The sequence below is a fragment of the Ailuropoda melanoleuca genome, chromosome 13 (genome assembly GCF_002007445.2).
Source record: "Ailuropoda melanoleuca isolate Jingjing chromosome 13, ASM200744v2, whole genome shotgun sequence".
NCBI lineage: Eukaryota > Metazoa > Chordata > Mammalia > Carnivora > Ursidae > Ailuropoda > Ailuropoda melanoleuca.
In genome coordinates, this window is record NC_048230.1 from 42651366 (window position 1) to 42672230 (window position 20865).

At 56.8% G+C, this 20865-nt stretch overlaps 1 protein-coding gene across 17 annotated transcripts in view; it reads right to left on the bottom strand.

Moving 5' to 3' along the window:
• RBFOX3 (RNA binding fox-1 homolog 3) overlaps positions 1–20865 on the bottom strand; it is a 422918-nt gene that overhangs the window by 79485 nt on the left and 322568 nt on the right. Inside the window, exon 1 of one of the 17 annotated variants that reach the window (XM_019798798.2) lies at positions 97–734. The exons of the other annotated variants lie outside the window; for them this stretch is intronic. Within the exon in view, the coding sequence (XP_019654357.2) occupies positions 97–201 (105 nt within the window). The 5' untranslated portion in view covers positions 202–734. Of the gene's footprint in view, positions 1–96; positions 735–20865 lie in introns of those variants that run through there. 17 annotated transcript variants of the gene reach the window in all.

The window sequence follows — 20865 nt, forward strand, 5'->3', positions numbered from 1 at the left end:
CCCGGCGGCGGCGCGGAGGCGGCCGAGCGCGGGGGGCGGCGGCACTGGGCGCACGTGCGCCGGGCTGGGGGCCGCGCCGGGCCGGGGGCAGCTTACCTGTTGGAGGTAGAGGAAGGCGGGCGGGCAGGGCACGGAGTGCGGGAGCATGCTGCCGGAGTTGGACAGCAGGAGGCAGCCCGAGTTCGCCATGGAGCACAGCATGGGGCGGCAGGGGGGCGCCCGGCGGCCGGAGGCAGCTCTGCGCTCGCTGCGCGGCTCGCACCCTCCGCGCGTCCCTCGGTGTGTGCGCGCGCCCTGCCTCCCGGGCGCCCTCTCGGTCTCCTCCTCCTCCTCTTCCTCCTCGGCCCTCCCCTCCCCCTCGCGGCGCTCCTCAGGAGGGAGGCATGGACGGCGAGCGGCGCGCCTTTGCCCGGTGCTCCTCTGCCCGGGCGGGGATGCTGGGGAGAGCGCGCGCGAGAACACGGCCGGGTAGGCTGTGTGCGCGAGAGAAGCGATGAGGGCAGCGGGGAGCGGGCGCCCGTCACTTTGGAGCCACCGGAGCCCTGTCTGCAAAGAGTGGTGCGTGTGCGTGTGAGTGCGCGCGTGTGCGCGCGTGTGTAGCGGTGGGAGGGGGAGTCCCTGGCGTACTCCAACATCAAACAGAGCCCCGCACCGAGGGAAGAGAATCCGGAACGACGGCGCGACAGCTGATCACACACTTAACCCCTCGCCCGCCGGCGCCCTCCCCCGGGCCCCTCCGCGGTCCTCCTCCTCCCCGCATCCAGCAGCTGCCCCGGGCGTGGGGTCTGGAATCTCCCTCCGGCCCCGCTCGGTCCGCCCGCCGCTGCGGAGAGGAGCGGCTCTGCCGGCTCTGCGGCCCGACCGGAAGGCGCTTCGTCCTGCTTGGCGTTTAGAGAGGCGCCTCTCATAAGGAAGGCCGGCTCAGTGGCGGGGATGTCGGTGATGTAATGAGGGCATCTACGCAGAGGCTTCCTAGCCGGGGAACGCTTCTCCGCTGCTCAGAGCTTGGAAACCCAGCTGGAGCCCCCGGGGGCTTCTCCTGCCCACCCCTTGGCCCCCAGACCCCATTTACACCTTAGGTCTGCCACAGGCACATGGTCTTGTGGACATTCAATAGGGGGCGGGGGCGGGGACAAGGGGCACTGGCCACAACGCATCTTCCCCTCCCCATACCCAAACACCCTGGACTTGGTGTACACACAATGCAGCAGGAGTGCGCATGCGCCGACCCCTGAACCCAGTCACTGCTTGGCGGGGGTCTTGACTGTCCCGACACCACCGCTGACACAGGTATGTTTGTGCGTGTGTGTGTGTGTATCTGCAGCTTCACCAGCCCCACACACACCCACCGGCCTGCCAGGCATTCACACTCCACAGATGCCCCTGACCAGGCTCAGTTAACCAGGACAAGCCACAGGTGAGCCCGGGTGAGGGACAGTCTGCTACCTGCCACCCTTAGAGGTAGGGACAGCAGGGGGACATACCTAACCTCTTGCCCCACGTATGCAGGCTTCTCTGGGAAAGGGGAGAACCCACAAATATCCAGTACCAATTCTGGACTCACCTATCCACCCTAAGGCACCTGTGATTCTCTTCCTTTCACTTCTGAGAGCGAGCCCCGCTCTGGAGGGAGGGAGGGCTGGGGCCACCTCGTAATGGGAAGCCACCAGCCTGAGCATCAAACGCAGGCCCCTTCACCTGCCGTGTGATTTTAGGAAAGTGGCTTGTCCTCCCTGGGCTTCCGTTTCCACACCTGCCCTGAGAGGCTGGGTGGATGATGTCTGAGATGTCTTACTGCGCTCCCTGCAGGACGTGTCCGTGAGGGCCATTTAGGAGGGAGCAGCAAGGAGGGCAGAGGGATGGGCTGAGGATGGGCTCCCTCCAAGCCCTGTTTGGGAAGAAGCTCAGTTTGAACAAGGCAGTCAGGCGTGTGCCCCCTGGGCGCCCCTCTGTCAGGCACCGCATGTCTCTCAAAGCAGCCTGCAGTTCATCTTCCTTAGAAGGAAAGGGGTGCAACGTCTGGAAAGGAGGCAGATGGCAGAAGAGACGAGGGTGAAGGGAGACTGCAGTGGGGAGAGCTGGCCTGCGGCAGGTGGCTGCACTTGCTGACCCTTTCCTGGAGCCCCTCTCTGTGATCCCCTCAGGGGTGGCACGCTCAGCTCAGCTACGACTTGCAGAGGTAGTCCCCTGCCTTTGGGCTGGATGGTTAACTCGTCTCCCACAAGAGGCACCCGACGGCTGGAGACAGTGGTGGGGTGGCCCGGCGCTGAAGCCTGGGGCATCTGGGGTAGGAACACGTGGCATTTGCCAGGCGAGAGGGCTGTCCTGTGGAGGGTGGCGCCTCAGAGTGGCCCTGGCTGCAAAAGCAGGGGCAGCCTGGGGGCCGCCTGCCTCCCCAGTCCTTCTGCTCTGCCCTCCTGTTTCAGAAGCCTTCCCTCCTTCTGCTGTCGCTGCCCTGGCTGCTCCTTCCCTGGAGGACATTTGGGAATCTGGGGCAATTGTGTAGCATTCACCCCCGCCCTGGGCTCTAAGTCCACTCTCCCCGTGAATCATTCACTCGTTAATTTGCCGTTGTTACCAAGCATCTGCTGAGATCAAGACTTTATCCCTCTTATAAGAGGATTTGAGAGTGTCCTAAACATTGCCCAACCCACATGAGACACCCTTTGAGTTGACTCTCCCGCTTTTCCTTATTGAGAACCCACTATGTGCAGACAGATACTGCACCAGGTGATGGAGCTATAGAAACCAAGTGCTCTGCCCTGGAATGAGTGCCCTGTCTGGTGGGGAAACCAAGCCAACACACCAAGACTGCAGCCTACTGTGCTGAGACCTATGATGGCCCAGGATAGTGGGAGCTCAGATCTGGGGTGAGTTTAGACGTGGGGTGGGGTGGGGTCGGGGAAGCTTTCCTAGAGAGACCCCTGAGCTCAGTCATTGGCCCCAACAATGCCAGGCTCGGTGTTAGTATGGCTTCCAGCATTCTTGCCCCTGGTCATCTGTGGGGCCTTTCAGCCCAGCCACCTGGCTTCAAGCCTCACCTCCAGAGAGTGTCAGGCCCGGGGAGCATGTCTAGACACCTGCCTCCATCAGTCAGCTAATCACACCTGGGCTCCAGAGAGATTGAGAACAGCAAAACAGAATTAAAAAAAACAAAACAAAACCCTCCAGAAGAAGGATTTGAACAATGTGTGTGTCTGGCTTATTTCTCAGGACACAGAATAGCCAGACACTGTACCCCATCTGGTCTTCCTCTCAAGGGTTGAGTGTCAGGAGGGCAGGAAGCTTGCTGGCTGGGCTGCACAGCATCACCCCTACTGCCTGGAAGGGCACCTGGCAGGGATGAGTGTGGGCATCCCTGCCCTCACCCCCACCCCCACCCCCACCCCAAGGCTGGTCCCGAAGCTGAGGCGGCCACAGCAGCCAGTGGGCCTTAGAAGCCTGGGTCCTGAGAAGGCTGGGCAAAACTGCTGCAAAGAGCCAGTGCCCCTGGGGTTGCAGTCCTTACTGCTTGGGGCATCAGGACGATCTCTACTCCATGGACTGGAGGAGAAAGGAGAGGAGGGGCCCGTGCTCCTCCAACAGTGCTCCTGGGAGCACCTCAATGGAATGAAACATGTCCACGGTGATTGAGTCTGTGCCATCCTCGCCCTCCTCACCCAGGACCTCCAGTGCCTGCACAGTGGGGTACAACATTCTTTAGGTCCCCCGGGCCTCCCAGCCCTCCAGAGCCCCTGGTGCCTCCTGAGTGGCGGGTGGGGGAAGCCCCGGGGCCCGGTGCTCTGCTGCCCCCACTTCTGGGGTGAAGGGAGGCTGTGCACTGGGAAGGGCTGTCAATCCAACGCTAATATTCACTACTTAAAAAAAGAACCAAGGAAAAAAATATCCCATTCGCCCTGAATCTGAGAAAGGCCTTGTTAGGGAGGCAGGAGCTGAGCTGTAATTATTTCTGCGCTCCTGGGCACCACTATAAATACCAGGCAAGGAGGCACCTCAAAAGGTCTGGATGGTTCCAAGGCTTTGGAGAGCTCCTGGCTCCTTCCTGCCCCCACCCCAACCGGTGTCACCTTCCCTGGAGGAAGACCTCCTGGGTGCAGATGCTGCCCCTCTTTCCCTCTGCAGGGCAGGGCCTGCCTTTCCCACCCTCTCTGGGAGACCCAGGCCTGGGTAGCCTTGCAAACATTCTCCGTCTCTTTGGTGTGTACCTCTGTGCAATGGGGACATGGAGTCTCCTTGGGGAAGTGTATGCCAAAAAGAATTCAAGATGGCCTGTGTTTTTAACAAAAAGTGGGCAGTTCTGTAGTCAGATGATCTGGTGCGCTGTTGCCTATGACACTTCCCCATCCTTTGGAAATTCCCAAGGCCACACATGGGTATATTCCCACAGGAAACAAAAGGCTCCACAGTCCCTTTAGGGGAGGTTGGGTGGGGGGTTGAGTTACTCATGGGCCTGCCCCTCTCCCATTCTGAGTGTCCAGGCTGGCGTCCTCAGCCTTCACCTATGCGCGGAGGACAGCCTGGAGCTTGGCAAAGGCGTGCCAGGACAAGGGGTGAGCTCACCATCTCCGGTTGCAGCTGGGCCATAATCTACGGAGACAGCGTGCTCCGTGCTTCTAGCAGAGCCAGAGCTCCCTGTCCCAACTTCGGGGTGCTTGGCACAGGCGCGGGCATGAGCACTGGGGGCACCAAGGAGGCGGGAGCAGCAGAATTTTACGTGGCGTCTCCATGGCAGGGTGGGCTAGGATGGGCACGGTTCAGGGCAGGTACGAGGGAGGATGGGGTGACCCAAGAAGCCTCTTTCATGTGAACCAAGCAGACATCTACACAACCAACTGAACTCTCTTCCAGGGGAATTCACACCCCAATTCCACAGCTACAGGAATAGGAGTGGAGTCAAGGGAAAGCCCTGAGTTCCTGGGGGCGCCTCCAACAGAACCCCTTGGGGAAATGTCCGGTTGAGAGCAGGGAGCTCCTTGTCTTCATATAAAACGTGGGAGCCCCTAGATTCCCAAAGGTGATGGTTTCCCTATTTTGGGTGTGGGAGGCAATTTCTGCTTTGTCCTCGTGTGTCCAATTCACCCAGGAGGGCGGAAGAGTTGGTGGGGGAGCCCCTCTGAGAAAGAGGATTGCTAGAGGCCAGGATGGGAGTAAGCTGCCCTGGCTGTTGCGGCCACACTGGACATGTCCAGCAGAGGGCCCACTCACACCGGCCAGAGCCTCCCCTCTGCGGCCAGGCCTGTGAGGAGGGGGCACTGGGGGTGCTCCCCACCCATGGGCCCCGCCGCACCCCTGAGCCACAGGGCACTCGGCGGTGCAGAGGGGAAGCCAGGCCCGGTCCAGGCTGCCGGGGCCAGCACCCACCTTCCAGCCCCGCGGCACCCCCTCCGCACCCACCGGTGTTGTCCCCCTGGTCCTAGCAGACTGCAGCAAAAGTAGAAATCTGCGTGCAAAGGAAGTTTATTTATCTGTTTAATTAAGAGGCGCTTGCCAGCCACATTCGGGTCCATCGCCTCACTTACAACCATGTCCCGGCAAAATTAAACATAATAAATACAGGGAGACTGAAAGCAAAGGGCACACTCGAGATATATGGTCAGAGCCAGAAGTTGCACAGGGTTGCAGTTATAAGCACATCTTTCTTTGGCAAGTTCCCCTCCCCTCGGTGCCTGGGAGCCAGAGGAAGTCTCTCAGAAAAGGGGCCGTGGGTGCTGTGCGACTCTGCTCTTTCCACTCGGCACTGATGCCAAGCTTTATTTATTTTAAATGAGCCCCCAGGACTTCTCCCTTCTCCTCTTCTGGAGAGGGGGGGAGAGCTTATCACAGAGCAACACGAACATCTGAAACCAGCCAGGGCTGTGCTGCCCTAGCTTGGGGCTTGGTGGGTAAGGGGCCTCGGCAGCTGCAGCCCTGGAAAGCTCTTTGCAGGCTCCTGCGGCATCTGGGCCATGAGCTCCTGGCAAGGAGGCGCAATGGGCCGAGAGAGCTCTGGAGAGACAGATCTGTGCTCTCTGGTGCCAGCTGTGGCCAAGCCACCGTTCAGGTGCTGGCCCCTGAATCCCACAGAAGCAGGAGGAGGAAGGGGAGTTCCATTTTGTATTTCTATCTCTGACGCAAAGCCTCAGGAACCCGAAATGTTTGCTTAAACATCCCAGGACTGAGAGTGTCCACAGAGAAAAAAAAGATGGTGATTTATTATCATTATTGATTGCCAACCATAACTATACCTTGTATTTGCTCGGTGCTTTCCCGACTTTTCCGACACACCTTAACGTGTCTCATTTTCCTGGATCCTCACGAAGAAGGGAGGGAAGGTAGGATGATGCCCACATGGTACATGATGGCACTTCTAGGATCACAGACGTGGCCCAAGGTCACACAACTAGTTGGAGGCAGGGTTTAGGCTAGAAATCAAGCCTTCTAGCTTGTGGATTCACACGAGCCTCTTGCCTCCCTCCTACAACTACTGTGCTTGGCTCGTACGATTCCATGAGCGTCCCCATCATTAGCCCTTGGCTCTTTCTCCTAACAGGATCAACCCCAAACCAAATCTGTTAATGTAATCGCCATTTGCAATAGCTTGGGCATTTACTAATCACACCACCACTCGGTCTGCACAGCAATTATCTCAAATTTCCTCTTTCTCATTAGGCAGGAGGTCATGAGAACTCAGTAGGGTTGCTGAACCCTATGATCAAGCCAACGAGAGAAGCTGCTGTTGGACAGAGGAAGACCTTCCATGGGGTTCCTAGCTGATCTGCCACGAGACGCTTGATTTCCTGCATATCCTCATCCCACACTCTAAGCCTGGCCCACCACTGGGAGCCTTCCCGTCCAACCTAATCTGTGCGTGTCTACTTGGTACCCTGTGCCAGCATCACAAATGGCCACAGAAAAGAAAGAGTCCCGAGAGACGCAGGAAGGCTGCAGATTTGCGTGGAGATGAAGGTTCCAGCTCTGAAGGCCCACCACTGGAATGCCCTTGGATGGCTGGGTCCCCAGGGCAGACATGACCAACGCGAGCCAGGGCAGGGCTCATGTTACGTTATCACTGGCAGAGGTTGGGGGGCGGAGGAAAGCCTGCATCACTCACGGCTCCGTGCAGCCCACCCAGGCGTGGCATCCCCCAGCCCCACTTGCTGCCCTTCAACACCAGGGACAGCTCCAGCCCCTTGCTTTCGGGTCTCCCTCCTACCCTGGAAGGGAAAAGAGGGCTCACGGGCATGGGCGGTGGAGCTGGAAGGGAATTCGGGATCATACTGTCCAGTCCTCTGACTTCTAGCTGGCAGTCACTGCAGCCTTCAGGGACAGGTGCTGTCTTTTTATTTTAATTTTTTTTCTTGACGCACTCCACCGTGGGAGACCCTGACATCTCTCTGGGGAGCCCATTCAGATTTTTATCACCCTGACTGTCAAGAGATTCTGCCTTGTGTCTCAAACAAACCATTCCACTTTAATTTTTTTCAAAGGGGAAAAGCCTTGAAGGAGGGCCAAGGGGGGAGCTGGGACCAGTAGCTGAAGCCACTGTCCCCTCCTCTAACTCCTGGGAGGGGCAGTGGGTCACCCAGCAGAGCCTACAGAACAAGGCTGTGTGCTCCAGGGGAGGGCCCAACAGCAGCACTGTGTGCTTCAGGTATGGGAAAGGGAGGACCGTGCCCATGACGTGGGCGGCCCTTTGGGGATCTCCCATGGCTGTGACCGGCATGAATTTGTGTCAAGTTCAGTTAGGATTGAACTGAGGAAATACAGCGTGCAGGGCTCCTAAGCAGACAGCCACGGGAAAGGGGTCAAGGTTTGTTCTTAACATCCGCCATGGAGGGGGCTGAGCTGCCCAGGGGAGAGGCAGCAAGAGCCCATCCTTGTGTTTCCTGCCTCTTTCTAAAGCCAGCAATTGAAATACTTGGCCTCTTCACTTTGCCATCAGTTAAAATAAATCCTACTTAGCAGAGAAACCACTGCCCCTTCCTTCAGCCTTGGGTGAGGAGAGGCCACAAAGGGACAGATGCAGGGCAGCCCTGTAGAGAGGGAGTCACCTGGGCCCAAGGACTGTGAAAGTCAGGTCCTCCAAATTCTGAGCGAGTCTGAAACGCTGAATCCAGCATCTGCCTCTAGCCCCAGCCCTAGCACTCAGCTAGTTAAGAAAAAAACCGCCTCAAGCCTCGGGAAGCAGAATGTGAGGGGGCTGGCATTCCACTCTTCCTCTGCCCCTTTGTGCCCCTTAGAGCCAAAGCATCAGCTCATTAAAAGCTCATTAGGAGCCCAAGGCAGCAAAGGCCCAGAGAGGCAGCGCTGTCCTGGCAAAGCACACGGCCCAGGGGAGGCGGGTGCACTAANCGGCGGGTGGGAGGTTTCTCACACAGAAGGCTCACAGGAGCTGAGCTTGTCCCAGGACTCACAGGGACGAGGACAGGCCTGTCTGCCAGAAAGCGAAGGAACAGATATTTACCTGAAGACCCTCTTCCCCACACCCCCAGCACGAGAGGGGCCCAATATGGGGTCCTTTCTCAGGCTTTGAGAGGAGGAAGCCAGGGCAGGGAGGAAGGAAGGGTAGGCAGGACCCTGGCTAGCGTCAGCTGTGCCTGGCAGCTCCAAACACACCCGAGAAGTTGTATGAATCGCTGCCCATTGTGAGCACAATGCAGCAGAGGAAGGGGCACTGGATGCTGCTTGTTTCATTAGACTCTCTACAAGGTGCCAAGAGCAGGGGAGGCGGGACATCTCTGGTGGAGGTATGGGGGCCTTAGGCGGGAGCCTATTCTGGGGCCCCCACCCCTGCTGGCCCTCTGTCCTGCTGCCTGTCACACCTGGGGGGAAAGCCCTCCTCGTTCCTGATCCACTCTGGCATTGGGGTCCAGCACTGTTTGGCTTCAACACAACCCTCTAGTTCCAAGACACAAGGTTTCTGAGAATTCACTGGCAAGGAGGCTTGGGGAAAGCTGGCAGCAGGCTGAGGGCCTGTGCTGTCTTAGCAGCTCCCAGGCTTTCCTCCCGCTGAGAGTTGCTGCATTAGGATAGGGGGAGCCGTCTGTGCCTTTTCTTACTTCCCTAGGATGCTGTGACTTTTGATTCCTCCTTGATTAATATACAGCCAACAGAGACTGTATTTAAGGCAGCTTTAATTCTCTCAGGTCACCAAACTCGGGGGCAGCAAAGCTGCAAGGAGCCAGCCCCGCAATAGATCAAACACTGGGACCTTCAAATCACTCCGTGGCCCAATTTCTCACCGCTGCTGCTGCCTGATAACCCTCCCAGCCTGGAGCCAATATCCCCCTTTTCTAGGAGTGGGGACGGGGACTGGACTTGGCAGCCCGGAAGGAGAGCTGGAAGGACTCGGCACTTGGACCTGCAGCACCAGGGACAGCTCCAACCAGACCAGGGTGTCCAGCACTGCCTACTTGCCTTCCCGAGCCCAGACACCAATGGGTGTAAATGACCTCGCTGTTTTGCTGGAGGTGGCAGGTGGCTAGCCCTGCTGATGGCACCTTTCATGGAAACATCTACCCCAGCAGATGAGACCCCTTTGAGACCCTGCACATTCTCACAGGTGTGGTCTGTCTTTAGGCTTTCTCATTCTCTGACCACCTGAGACCCCCACCCCAAGGAGAAGCCAGCTGCTCTTAGTTAGGACTATCTGGCCAGTCTCCCTGCTGGTCCCTGGTGCCCGTGGCTTCTGCAGGGCCCCACCATTTCCTTTCTGGCTCAACCTCATCCCCTTACAACTTGCCTCATTAGCATCTCCTGAAAGGCAGGCTAATTTCTCTGCTTAGCACCTGGGTCTTCACTTGCTTGGTGGGGGGGCGGTGGAGGAGATGGGGGGGATGCCTGTGTGACTGCCATTTCCTCCGTTCCTCCAAAGCATCTTTTATAGACCTGGTCCGTGTTGCAATCTGGGGAGGCACTGTGGAGCAGTACAATGTGGGAAGATTACACTCGGAAGCCGGGCTTGTAAATTACCTCCCCGTGGGGGCAGGGAATGCGCCTGTGAGCGGAGAACCCCGTGTGCAAAGCCATTCTCATTTAAGTGCAGGATCTTCCCGGATCAGACTCTGATCAATCCTTGCTGCCACCAGCATGCCGTAGATTAGGAAGAAACGTTTGCATGGAAGTTGAAAGAAGCCCCAGACTCGCCTTCTCGTGCTCACCACTACTGCTGTTCCATAGGGTTTCCTCTAGACTGAGCCCCCGCTGGATTTATTCCCCCCAATCTGCCTCTATCCACTTAAAAATATCGTCTATAGATTTTCAAATTATTGTTACACTTTCTAAGAGAAGGATGCAGTGGTTAAAAATTAACAGCAAATTTATAGGAATTCTATATGGCAATTACAGAATTATAATGAAGTGGCTGCCACTTGGCTGAGTGTGGGTAATTGGAAATCCACGCTGGGAGACTAGAATCTTTACTGTATTGGAATTGTATCTTTGAGAGTAAATGCTGTGGAGAGGGTCAATGGAGGCTTCAGCTGGCCGGGTTCTTCTCTGGAGGACGGAGTAGCTGGTTCACTGCCTGTCTGGAGGCAGTTTAGAAGGAGACTCACTTAAGCCGGCACATGGGAAGGTGGCCAGACACCAATGGGGTAAGTAGGTGTTCTGGGCTGGGCTGATCCCTGATGCCTCCCAGCCTGGTCTGGAGAAGGTGGGAGAGACTATGAAGGAGAAACTGTCATCACCAGCAGAGCAAAAGGGATCACTGAGGGGGAGACAGAAGGCAGCACTGGAAAAAATGTGGTGTTCTTTCCATCTGGTGGGTCAATTCTCCTTGCAAAAAAAAAAAAAAAAAGGTAAGAAAAATCAGATAGATGACTTGCTCAAGACACCAACTTTGTCCCTATTGCACATGGCTCAGCCTTCACTCCGACACCTGCTGTGGCAGAAACGGACGTGAGCTACTTTCTCCTCTTCCCTTCTCTTTAGGATCCCAGGCACCTTCTAATTAGGAAACTCTAGTCCTGAGAAAGGGACTTCCGCCAGGAATTTGGGTGCAGATTGCCTCCGGGTTCTTCAAGAGTTTTCTCTGGACCTGGCATTGTCCAACCCAGGAGCCTTGAGCTCCTGTGAGTGCAAGACACAAGCCGGATTTCATAGACTTGGTACAAGAAAAAAGAATGAAAAATAATTTGTATATCTGACTACTCACTGAAACAGCAATATTTTGGATATGCCAGGTTAAATAAAGTATGCTGTTAAAACGAATCTCACCATTTCTTTTCACTTTTTGAACGTGACTACTGGCAGGGGACACAGGGACACCTGTGGTTTGCACTGTACTTGCAATATGCAGTGCTGGTCTCGAGCGCAGGGGCATGGGGTCTTCACACTCAGCCCCGCCTCCATCCTCTCCTTGTTGTCACACTGCCGTGACAGTGGCTGGCCCATGGCGGGGTGCAGAAGGAACAGCGAGCTGGGTCTCTTCTTGGGGCGGGGCCCAGAACACCCAAAACCCAAGTCTGTGCTGGCAGAAAGCACACACTGATTCCCCCGCCCCAAACACAGATGTCCAGCAATGGGGTTTTCTCCGTTTAAACCCTGTTTGCTCTGTCCTGATATCTGGGACCGGGGTCATTGTTCTGTCCCACCACGGCGGCCCAGAAGCCAACGGAGACTTTCCTTCTTGGTCTCCCTCCTGCCCAGGACGGGACAAGGAAATGAGCACTCCATGCACTACTCAGCTTTGGGGCTTAGCTCATGGCTGGCACTTCTGCCTCCCGACCTGCGCTGGGGGAAAGCGTCCCAGCAGCGAGCTCCCACGCGGCTCGACTTGCTTGCATTCGGCTCCCAGGGGAGTATATTGATTTTCCTCTCCAGTGTAGGATGAGAGGATTTGGAAAGTCCATTCCAGTGAGACGGCCATGGCAATAATTATCGTCATCGTCCAAGTGTTTTGGACAGATCGGTTCCCAGGCACCCAGAATACCCACAGCCTCATTCTACACCCCAGCCCCCAGAGGGCAGGGAGGAGGTAAGAGGGGGCCATCTCATTCTCTCCAACAGAGCCCTTCTCTTGAGACACAGAGTAGAGAGTGTACCAGGGTGGAAAGTACGACCTGAGATGTGGGGTCTGAGTCATGGCCCCCATTTCCTTGAGGAGCAGAAGCAGAGCTGCAATCCCCTGTCTCCTGCCTTCCACCACGCATGCAGCCTCAGCCCTTCTGGAACCCTCCACCAGCAGGAAGTGGTGCACACTCAGGCCTGGGAGCCAGCCCGACCTGGAGGCAAGCCCACTTCTGCCCCGACTGGCCATGTGACTCAAAGCAAGCAGCTCCATATCTTGAGCTTTCCTCTCTGCATCTATACAAATGGGACAGCGATAGCGCCCTCAAAGGTTGTGGGGCTTCAAACACATTCTGTATACAAAGGAGCTGGCACACAGTAGATGCTCAATAAATCACACTAATTAATTCAACAAATGTCTACTGAGTGCCTCCAAAAGCCGGGCTTTGTTCTAGGCCCCTTCCCTCTGCAGTGGCCAGATGAGTTTCCTTTCTCTTTACCTAGATGGACCGAATTTGCTCTGATCACCTCCCAGGCCTTGGTACGGAAAGTACAGTTAACTCTCGATTATCTATGAAAATGGAGTGGAACGTTCCACCGATAATTCAGAAAGAGCAGAGAGTCCACAAACATTCTTATTTGAATTTGAAATGCATAATGCTTATTTTTGCATTGGATTTACCTTCCTAATTACTGTTTGTTCTGGCTTATGCTCAATCTTGTTTGCATTCTCAGAACTCACCCTGGTTGGTGGTGAGGGGCATGCCCTAGAAACACGTGGGGACCACCAGGTAGAAACCAGACGCACAACACCTCCTTGGGAGGACCGATATGTGTATGCCAGGGCTCCCTCCTGATGTCTGCTCAGCCCAGGAGGAGGATGGAAGATACCTTAATTTCTGCTTCAAGGCTTCTGCCTATGTGGGTGGTTGGACATAGGCAGGCAATGGGGGCCACACTGGGTCCCATGAGCTGTGTTTTCTCTCCCGCAGAAGCCGGAAGCAGAGATGAGGTGTGCACCCACGTGCAGCCCTCCCTTGGAGGGGTGCCCACATTTTGTTCTCTGTTTCTCCCTGGGCTTATCTCTCTGTGTCTCTCTCTTTGTGTGTGTTTCTCCTTCACTCCCCACGCCTTCCTCCACCAGTGCTATTTCGAGCTCTCTTCTCCACAGGGCAAACCAGGAAACAGATATCTCTTTCAATAGGCATATCTTCCATGTGCCGGGGTGGGGAGACCCGTCTTCCCTCTAGAACTGAGAGTTTTGGTGGCCAAGGTGGTTGTATCTAACTGAACATCCCTCTTTATGGCCAGTCCATATTCCTTTGCAAAGCAGGGAGGGAAGGAGAAGACACGATGAATCTATCTTTCTGTCCCCTCCCTTCCCCATTTGTGCCCCCAACACAGAGATCTCCAGGTATGGTGGGCAGTGTGTCCTAACCCTACACAAGGAAACAAAGACAGAATGTATCCATGACTCTGGTATATGCTTCTGATTTTCCCAGCATGCTGAGTGATTTATCCACCTGGGGCCTTGCTCTGTATCAGGACAGTGTGGGGTGAGCTGTCCTCCTGTAAGCCCCAGGGGTGGCATACTTGGTCACTTTCTGTGCTGGACCAGACCAGAAGGCAAGCTCCCTAAGTGGCCACTGCTCCTGGGAGCATCTGCCCCATCCACGCCCTGCCTCTTCTCCATCCACACAGGTGTACCTGGGGGCGGGGTGTTGACTCGGATGTCCTTCTGGCTCTCAGGGGCTCCTGTGCCAAGGCCACAGTGACATTTGTGTCCTGCACGCCAGCCCATGAAGCTCATTCATACATGTCCCCTCAACCCGCCCCAAGCAACCCATGCGAGGGACAGTTACAGCAGGGGCACCTGAGGCTCAGAGAAGCTAAGGAACCTCCCTCCCAGCATCAGCCTGCTGTCCAACCTCTGGCTACTCTGGCATGATTTTTAGGGAAGCCAGCAGCCCCTCCATGCCTCTGAGCTATCTGAAGCCTCATTTGCTACCACTGTCCAGGGCTGAGGCACAAATCCGCTCCCACAAAGATGCTGAGCACACGAAGCTGAAAACCGTCTACAGCTCAGTTGGGAGACTGTGAATGAGAGCTGGGGCCCAGGGAGAGGAGCAGCAGGTCCGGAAGACACAGGGCCCCACGGAGTGAGACCCCACAGACAGCGTGCGACCATGGTAAGAGTACAGGGGACAGGAAGACACACCGTAGGGTCTGACCTGCTCGCCCTGTCTTCTTCTCTGAAGGAAGAGGCGGGGTGGCGGGTGGCTGACAGAGAAGGAAGCTAGTGATCACTGCTGCAGTCGACCGCCAGCCATTGGGCGGGGGGGGGGGCACCCCCTGCCCCGCAAGCTGGTGCGAAGCAGGCCACGCCCCTCAGAGGGTTTCACACCTGCTGTCTCACTGGGACGGGTCCCTCCTATAGCTCTCCCTTATTCTGCCCTCCCCCCCAGCAAGGGGGGGCATCAGAATCAGGGCAGGAGTGCACGTGGGGGTCCCACCATACTGAGCTACAGACCCTTCCTCTTCAGAGGGGGTAACTAGCCCAGGTGAGAGTCAAGGGAGAGGTGAAGGCCAGGCATCTGGAGTGGCTGAACCCAGCAGCAGACTTTGAGATGCCAGTGATCTCTGGGTGGGAACAGGAGACTCAGACAGCCTGCTTGAGTCCCAGTTCTGAAAGTAAGTAGCCGCTCCTAAGTTAGTCTCTACAGCCTCAATTAGAATGAAGGAAAAGTGAAGTCCTAGTCCTTCTGTTGCACTACCACATTTCAAGTGGTCAGGGGTCGCACGTGGCTAGTGGCTACTGTACCGAATGCTGATACCAAACATCCCACGGTTGTAGAAAGGTCTATCGGACAATCCTTCTCTAAAGCTTTCCAGTCTATTTCCTGATCTGTAAAATGGGGAGAAAAGCATCCTAACTATTGCCCAAGGCTCAGTGAGATGGCAAACGGCCAAAGCATAGTGTGTCGTAAATAAAGCAGCCTCATGGTTTGGGCTCAAGCTGTCAGTGTGTTGGAAATGGACAGGAGCACTGGAAGGCCCCTGGAGAGTGGTAAGCCCAGAGGACACGTGCTCTTGGCCATGGACAATTCCGATGGGTCAAATGATGAGGTTTCCAGGAGAACCCGAAGCCCCCTTATCAATCAGCAGGTATGGTGCGCCATGTCACTAATCTAGGAGTGAATGTAACAAAAAGAAGCAGGTGCCACAGATGGAGACATGACAGGGCGTGGGGCACAAGCAATGGGGGTTGCTTCAGCAGAGGGCCAAGAGGGGCGGAGGTGCACCTGGAAGGCTGGCGGTGAGGGGCCGAGCCCTGTGGCTCCACACCATCTGGCTCTTGCTGTCCCGGAGAGGGGGCAGTGAGCCAGGCCAGGAGGTTTCATGGGGCGTGTCCACAGAGAGTCGCTGAAGCCAAGAAAGCTTTGCTGGGCTGGCAAAAACCCACATATCAACTCAACAATAAAAACAAAACAAAACAAAACCAAAAGGGAACTTTGCACAGAGAGCACATTTTTGTGAGGGAAAGGGGACAAAACCCCAAAAACCTGACCTGGTGAATGGGTCTGAGCCCCCGAGCCTCTGCCTTATGTACAGACAAGGTGCAGAGGCCACATGGGGGAGGCCAAAACAAGAGAAACCCACGCGTCCTTGGGCGTCTCTGGAAGTGGGCACTGGGCCAGCCACAGCCCGAGTCCCTCAGGACAAGCCCATCCCAGCCTCCAGTTCTCCGATGCCCTTGGCTCCTTCTTCATCCATTCCCACACACCTCTGTTCTTCCTAAGACCCTACCTCTCTCTCCCCATCCTCTCCCAGTTTCTCGTAAACATCACCTCGCTTCCCACAAAACAAAAACAAAAAGTGCCACGTAAAACCATCTTGATCCAATTCAGCTGTAAGTGGAGCAATAGAGGTGCCCCTAAGAAGTGTTTCCCTAATGAGGAGCCCTTCTTTCCACCCAGGGCTACTCTCTCTTGTTTTCCAAGTTGGCATAGATCTGCCCTTTGTGGCTCCAAAGTCAAGGGGCCAAGAGAGGGAATGCTAGATAATTTTAAGGGGAATGCAGGGAGGCGTACGGAGTGGGAAAGTGGGAAGAGGGGAATCGGGGATATCTTGTTTCCTGCAGCACTGGGGATGGCTAGCTCTCCTGGCTACAGGAAATCAAGCTTCCCACCCTGGGCATGGCGGGGTTTTCAGGGGACTGTGAGCCCAGCAAACACAGGCTCCAGAAGCCCTGGCTGCTGTCCCTGGTCCTGAACCTGCCTGTGGGCTTGTGGCTTTTCCGACTCTGGGGGCACTGGTGATGTCCCTCCACCCTCTCCAGAGATTTCCATCGGTTTCTAGAGCATGTGCGTCTGCACGGCGATCACATTTTTGCAATTATAAGCTCCTCCCACCCCCTGGAGATGTCGGAGGTGGAAGCCCTGTCCCTCCATGCTCCCTCCATGCTGTGCTCATATATCCGCTTCCTCACCCCTTCCCACGTTTCCTTTCCCCCTACACTTTCTGACTCCACTGGAGGCCGGGGAGACTGACGGAGAGCCTGGGGCACACTCGGGCAAACTTCCTGAAAACTTTTCTTCAACTTTCAGCCCTCCTCTGCGCCTCGTCCCCGGCAGCGGACGACCCAGCTGCTCTGCTTCCAACCAACGCCACCGCCTCTCAACAGCGGCTGTCTCGTCCTCCTCCCCGGCCTGCTTCACTGAGCTGTCAGAATCCTGGGGTGATGACACACATCTCTGAAACATCAACAGTCATTACTGGGAGAATGCCCTCGGTCCCCTGGGTGCTCTCGGAGGCACTGACAAGGCTTCCCTCCTGGCACAGGGGCCAGATGGGGCAGGACTGTGGAGAGAGCAGCACAAACCCCTGGGTGCGTCTGGGGTGTGACGTGCTGCCCTCCTGCTGTCTGACCTACAGGGACCTCTTGTCCCAGCAACAGTGGGGAAGCCTGGGGATCAGAGCACTAGTGGAAGGAGAACCAGCCCCAGGAAAATGTTGGGGCTGCATCCAGGGCGCCACCTTCGTGCACAATGACTGAAAATCCCTTTTGCTAGGGTAGAGTGGTGTAGTTCACAAAGACTTTGCCAGCACCATCTCCACTGATTCTCACACCCCCTGGAGATCGGTTCTTAATAATCCAGTGCTGCACACGGGAAGAGTGAGGCCCAGGCAGGGGACCAGCCCAAGGTCTCCCACTTGAGCCCACGCATCAGACAGCTCCCACGCCCCACCTCCCACCCGTCGTTTCACCCTAGCCTTTGTCACGGCAGCCGGCTGTGCATGGCTGTGCTGATAGTGCCTCCCCCCAGCACCCTGCCCATCGTCCACTCCGCCCCAGCACACTGCCCATCGTCCACTCCGCCCCAGCACACTGCCCATCGTCCACTCCGCCCCAGCACACTGCCCATCGTCCACTCCGCCCCAGCACACTGCCCATCGTCCACTCCGCCCCAGCACCCTGCCCATCGTCCACTCCGCCCCAGCACCCTGCCCATCGTCCACTCCGCCCCAGAACACTGCCCATCGTCCACTCCGCCCCAGCACACTGCCCATCGTCCACTCCGCCCCAGCACCCTGCCCATCGTCCACTCCGCCCCAGCACCCTGCCCATCGTCCACTCCGCCCCAGCACACTGCCCATCGTCCACTCCGCCCCAGCACACTGCACATTGTCCACTCCGCCCCAGCACACTGCCCATCGTCCACTCCGCCCCAGCACCCTGCCCATCGTCCACTCCGCCCCAGCACACTGCCCATCGTCCACTCCGCCCCAGCACACTGCACATTGTCCACTCTCTGCTCCCGAGTCTTCTGTTGCTGCTGTTTGGGATGACTGTAGGAGACATTCTGATGCAAGGGCAAACCTGGGAGTGCGGAGGGGCTAAGGCTGCGTACAGTAATGCTTGACCAGAGGATAATGCTCCCTCTTCTACCCCTCAGGTGGATTCATTCCTGGCTCTTTGTCAGCTCCCTCTTGGGACCGCTCCGGTTGCCCACGGTGGTGATCAACTCAACGACACGCCCTTGTATCGGTCCTCCCTCTTTCCCTATTTATTATCCCCAGTGCCCCTCACTCCTGCGCACTTCCCAAAATACACTCCCTGCCGGTCGGCACTTCTCCCAGGGCCTGGTTTCGGGTGGGGGGGGGGAACCAAGCTAAGAAAGTCCCGTAGGAAGGGATTCCAGAGCTGGGTGGTCAAAATCAGACATTGCTGATGCCCCCCACCCAGCATGGGAAAACTGTGGAGATCAGACCCACAATCAAGACTAGACTGGAAGGAAGCAAGGGTGGAGGTCCCTCACATACCCCTATCCAGTTCCCCCACAAGGACCAGACGAGTCATGGGGGGGATGGGGAGCTAGCATGCAGGTCTTTGGACCTGGAGGCAGCGTCTCCAAAGGCTACGAGTTTTGAGGAGGTCGCAGAGCAAGAGAGGCTCCGCAGCAGGTCCAAGAACACAGCACACACATTCCAATAGTGCTAGAGGAAGACTGCGGCGAACAAGGGTGCGGTGAGGCATCTCTGGCTCATCTCCAAAGGAGAGATGAGCGCTGACTCCCAAGGGAGGTTGAGGCTGGCTGCCACCTTGAAGGGTCTGTGACGAACTGGATACGAATTGGGGGTGCAAGAGGTGGACGGACTCACATACTTCTTGCGCCCCAGCCTACCACCCCTCAGCTCCCCTTTCTGCTCCAGCCTTTGCTCCAGCAATCAGGGGTCCCCAGGGGTCCCCTGATGGCCCCTGCCTGACGCATCTCTGTTCCCCCCGGGCCCCTACCACGTGGGATGTCTGCAGGAAGCGACGTGGGATGTCTGCAGGAAGCGACGTGGGATGTCTGCAGGAAGCGACGGGGGATGTCTGCAGGAAGCGAAGTGGGATGTCTGCAGGAAGCGACGTGGGAGCAAACGTGGAGGTACTTGCAAGTTCACACCCTGTGGCACAACCCTCCCAATGGGCTATGGGGGCCGGCGGTTACAAGTCCCCTCCTGTGGACAGTTTGGAGGTGTGTCTCCCTGGCACCCCCAAGTCCTACGGGGGTTGAGCCCCCTGCCCTGTTGCCCCTGTACTCAACTCAATCATCTACCTGGATCAGCCTCCCTCCTCCCCCGTGTCACTTTTCCAGCCCCCTTTCCTTTGGATCACTTCCCAAAATAACCCTCCTGCACACAACACCTTCGGGGGGAAAGATCTGGACGAAGGCAGCCAAGATTTGAAATCCAGCGCTTCTCATCTCAAGAAAAAAGAGCCACGCGACTTTTTTCTTCTCCAGTCTCCATAATGGTATTAATTATTTAAAAATACTTGTTGGGTTAAAAGTACTTCTTACTATTATAATTAGTAGGGTTTTTTTTTTTTTAATGAAGAAACAAGGGCCAAGTATGAATAAGGTTATCACTGACGACTAGTGATCTTGCACTTTGGGGCTGGTATCACCCACGGTGAGAGGCATAGAGTGAAAACCCCCCTCCATGTGTATTTAAGATCATTGCTGGATCTGAGAGGGCCCTCCGTTCACCCCCCACTCAGGGGTTAAGGCCAGAGTCCCTGGGTGCTGTGCCTCCTGGACACTCACCCCAGCGAGGCCTGACGGCTCCTGACACGGAGCTGGTTGGCATGCCTTGCAAACTCAGCCAGGAAGCTGCCCAGGCCATTCCCGCTGACCAGGCCACGGCTGGGACCCTGGGCCAGTGTGCTGTGAGGTCAGCCCCTGGGGCAAAGGGACGCCCCCCCCCCCCGAAAAGCAGGATGCTCTGGAAGAAGGGTTTTTCTCATGGGCCTGCCTGGGCGCCTCTCGCTTGCAGCCCTGGGGTCCTGAGCCAGGCACCCCCTTTGTAGGGGGACGTCTGTCCAGTGTCAGTGCTGCCCTCAGGAGAGCTTCCTCCCAGTGTATGCCGGGGCCCCCAGGCACCCCCGTGTGCGTGCTCTCTCTCTCTCTCTTCCTGTTCCTTCTCCTTTTCCAACTTCAGCTCCTTCAAATCTAGCCAGTCTTGCCCCTGCATCGAGGAAATGATGATTTATTTAGTTGTGCAATTAATCAACATCTTGCCTCTCTCTGTAAACAATGTGGGCTACAAGTCAGAGGCGGGGGGAGCCCCGTCCACGGGAGGCGGCGCGGTCGCGCTGCTGGGCTCGGTGTCCCCCCCCTTGCTCTCATCCCCCCGCCTCCCTCCAGCCTCCGTCCTGCAGCTCCAGGGAAAGCCTTGTGACGGCAGCTCCAGAAAAGCTGCTCTAACTTCTGCCAGTGCAGCCGTAACCCGTGGGCGCAGTGCAGCTGAGGTGCTGCCTGACAGGCACGCTTCCCCATCTGTGGGGCCTGCTCTGTGGCTCTCGAGACGGGACTCGGGCCCAGCACCACAGCTCTGGTCCTTCCTTCCCCCCACCGAACGTCTCCGCCACACCCTCACCCGTCAACGGCAGCCCAGCCAACAGCCAGGTGGTCCTAACCCCTGCCAACAGAGGGGAGCCTCAGGTCCAGCGGCACTCAGGGACTGGGCTGGGGTGGGGGGCGTCCGGAAGGGCAAGAGAAAGAGGCACCGGCTTCCCTTCTGTTGGGGTCTCCAACCACTGGCTGACTTCCATTCTGATTGGACAATTTCAGCCTCTGGCTGGTTTTTCTGCGTCATCTTTGTCTGAAAGAACAGTCAGCTGTTGGCCTTCTCATGGGACGTTGGTCCCAGGTGAACAGAACTGGGCAGCCTCGGATGGGGGATGCCCGTTCCTGGTGCCCGAGCGAGAACCATCCCCAGCCACGTCCCCATCCTTGGGGATGCTCATGCCCCTGCTGGCCCTGCTCCCACCTGCCACCAGATCAGATATCACCCTCCATCCCGGCTCGGGCTGCTCTCGGGCTGCATAGT